The 3218-nt window shown below is 47.9% G+C and overlaps 1 protein-coding gene across 1 annotated transcript; it reads right to left on the bottom strand.

The window, feature by feature from the left end:
- Positions 1–2530: 2530 nt before the first annotated feature.
- Positions 2531–3217, bottom strand: LOC106012630 (transposon Tf2-1 polyprotein). The gene has a single exon (XM_013086146.2). The coding sequence runs from the start codon at positions 3215–3217 to the stop codon at positions 2531–2533; it is 687 nt and encodes a 228-aa protein (XP_012941600.2).
- Position 3218: the final 1 nt, after the last annotated feature.

The following is a 3218-nucleotide window of genomic DNA, read 5'->3' on the forward strand; positions in this document are numbered from 1 at the left end:
ACGACGACAGGGGGCTCGGTTTCGGTAGCCGGGAGCTGGTTTTCTTGGTCGACGGGGGGCGGGAGGGCGCGCACACTTTGATTTTTTTGCGGTTGTAGACTTTTTGGAAGTTGTACTTGTAGCCGTTGAGGTTGTCGACTGGCCCGGCTGTTTCAATTGCAGTTTGCGGCCCACTTCTGACGTAGCGCAGTGACTCCCTTTTTTTTGGTATAGACCTCACTTATGGAGGAGGTAAATGCTCTGAAAGGAGCCTGGTCCCGGCAAAACTTCCTACGGAAGATAAACTCGGCGAAATAACTAGCTATGAGAGTTTTGGCGAAGGTGCCCTTGCTCCTCTTCAGACTGTGCCACGTACTCTCAATGTTGTTGGTGTGAGCACCAGTCTGAGGGTCCTTAAAATGTTTGCTGTGGTTAACCTTTTGATGGGTATAACCGCAGTCTCCTAACCTATCGTATGCTTTCCAACAATCTGAAACTATTACAGAACCTTTCCCAATATACTTTTCTATTATTGGGACTAAAGGGCCTGCTGACCTATCTTCTACCACTACAAAAAAACAGTTCTCTCTATTGTCTCTCTCTATACCCCCAAAAACCCAAACTCCATCTACATGCTTGCCTCTATGAAATTTCCTCTTTCCAAACTTGCTCTCGTCTATTTCTACCACAACACCATCGCCACCTATCTGACTAAACCTATCCTCACTGTCCAAAATATCTACACAAACGTCTCTACAAAAATTAAACCAATCGACTACACTTTTCTCGCCTACACCACACTCTAAACTACACTGTTTGTTGGAAGCCCCTGACCAGAAATAAGTCACTTTCAAAACTGTCTCCAAAGAAAATGGGAGTGGCTGAACCAGCTCCCAAAACGAATGGAGATCTTTCTCCTACACCTCCGGGAAACGCACCTCCAGCAATGTCCGTCAGCAGAATATGTAGAATCTTTCACAAAAGCTAAAGCACCACACTCACATAAAACATCCAAAAAATCAATTAACAAATTGTTGTCAAACAACCACTTTACAAAAACCAAACGATCAGAAATTAATCTTGTTAAGGAAAAAACAGTAAAAATCTCGGGTCAGCCATAGCGAAAACATCATGTAAGCATCACAAACAATTCAATAATGGCGCAAAGTGGACAATCAGGGTAATTAAACCTGGAACAGTGGTGCCAATTATGCAAATTAGCTCTCGTGCCCAGCTTCGCAGCACGCGCAAAGTCGCGCTGGGGGGGGGGGGGTTGCTATTATGCAAACGAGCGCTCATGCGCATCTCTCGCCCTCCATTATACTTGGCCGGACCACTTTGGGGATGGGGTGGAGGGGGGGGGGGGGGATACCTAGCTCGAGTGCATCTCTCGCCCTCCATTGTACTTTGCCGGACCACAGGGTGTTGGTGTCGAGGGGAGGGGGGGGGGGGGTACGCCTAGCACAGTCGCGAGCAAGAGAAGAATAGTGTACCACATGATTAGATTGACCAATTAGCGTCGTGGGTCAAAGGGCACTGTCGTGATGGCTGAAAAACCCGGTAACAGTTTGCAGTTGGCAGTCGGAGGGTGAAGACGTAGGAAAGCGAGTAGGAGAGTGAGTAGGGGAGCCCGGGAAGGAAGAATATCGGACCAGGACGGAAGAATATCGGACCACCAGGCAACAGTTGCAAGGCCCAAGGGGCACGATAGCGAAAGTAGTCCCGACCGGCAGCAACCCGTGGTCCGGTAAAGTACAATCTAACCCTGGATTTATCTAGATGTGTAGACTCTAGATTTAGATCCTATTCTTGAAAGCATTCAAGGATGGGGGGCTCTCGAGGCCTAGAGGTTAAGGTGTTGGCCTCTCATTCAAAGGTCCCGGGTTCGAATCCGGGTAGCGACCAAAAAATTTTCTTCTCTAAAATTGTCTCCTTTCACCTCCTTTCCTGCTCTCTAGCAATGTTCTGTTGTCTGCTTTCATTTCCACTTTCTGCCCCCATCCCCTCACCTCCTTTGCCCCCTCCTCTGGGCTCCTGACTCTTTCTGCAGCCTTTCTACTGCTACTCCTTGCCCCCCTCCCCCCTTACCGCTGTCTTTCTGCCACACCCCTGATCTTCTGGTAGGAAAGATCTACACCTAGCCTTCTCGGACAAGGGCGAAAAATCTCGGAGGGCCTGTGTGCAAGTTGCGCACGTTAAAGATCCCTTGGTGGTCTAAAATCGATAAGAGTAGGCTTCGGCCGCCACCCGGGCAAAATTCAAAATTTCCTACCAACTGAAAATATTAGGTGTGTCCCGCGCGCTCATATGACCTATGCAGTTGCGAGCGCCGTAAAACACTTTACAAAAACAAACAGCATTCAAGGATGGTGCAGACACCACATTTTCCGGTAGGGAATTCCAAGCGTTAACTGTGCATGACACTGAAGAAGTTTTGGCGACTGACTGCTGTTTTCACATTATATTGTTGTGGAGTAGACTTGTATGTCATGCAATCATTTGAAGATGCATTGTTTGTAAAGAATTAAATGCAAGGTACATTATACATTTGTTATGTAAGGGAAATAATTAGATCCGCTCGTAGTTCATTCCCTTTGCAGGACATTGGCTTTGTTGGTCCAAAGAGGGCAATCAGCGGCTTGTGATCTGTCACCAGGATGAAACGTCGACCGTAGAGGAACTGGTGAAACTTGTTGAGACCAAAGATGATAGCCAGGGCCTCCTTCTGGATTTGGCTGTATCTTCTCTGGGTCTGCGTCAGTGTTTTTGAGACATTGGCAATGGGTCTTTCACTGCCATCGCTGTATCTATGAAACAAGACACAGCCAATTCCCACGTCTGATGCATCGCAGGATATTCCCACCTCCAACGCTGGGTTGAAGTGAGCCAGGGCGGTGTCAGCACTCAGACAGTCTTTGATATGTTGAAAAGCTGTCTGTTCAGGAGCACCCCACTGCCATGGGGTGTCTTTCTTTGTCAGACGGTACAACGGTTCCAAGATAGTCGACAGTTTTGGTAGGAATTTGCTGTAGAACTGGACTTGGCCTAAGAAAGATCTCAAGCTGGACACATTGGAAGGTTCTGGCATCTTCATGATGGCATCTGTTTTTGGACCTTTAGCAATACCGTTCTTGGAAAGGTAGTGTCCCAGGTACTCTACAAAAGGCTGAGCAAAGGAGCACTTCTCCAACCGGCAGCGTAGTCCCTTGTCGGAGATTCTGCAGGTGTTCCGCCGCATT

Source organism: Aplysia californica, unplaced genomic scaffold (assembly GCF_000002075.1).
Source record: "Aplysia californica isolate F4 #8 unplaced genomic scaffold, AplCal3.0 scaffold00440, whole genome shotgun sequence".
Lineage (NCBI taxonomy): Eukaryota > Metazoa > Mollusca > Gastropoda > Aplysiida > Aplysiidae > Aplysia > Aplysia californica.

Bases quoted from the DNA above. Each gene is read 5' to 3' on its own strand.
- LOC106012630 (XM_013086146.2), bottom strand. From the start codon at position 3,217: ATGCGGCGGAACACCTGCAGAATCTCCGACAAGGGACTACGCTGCCGG.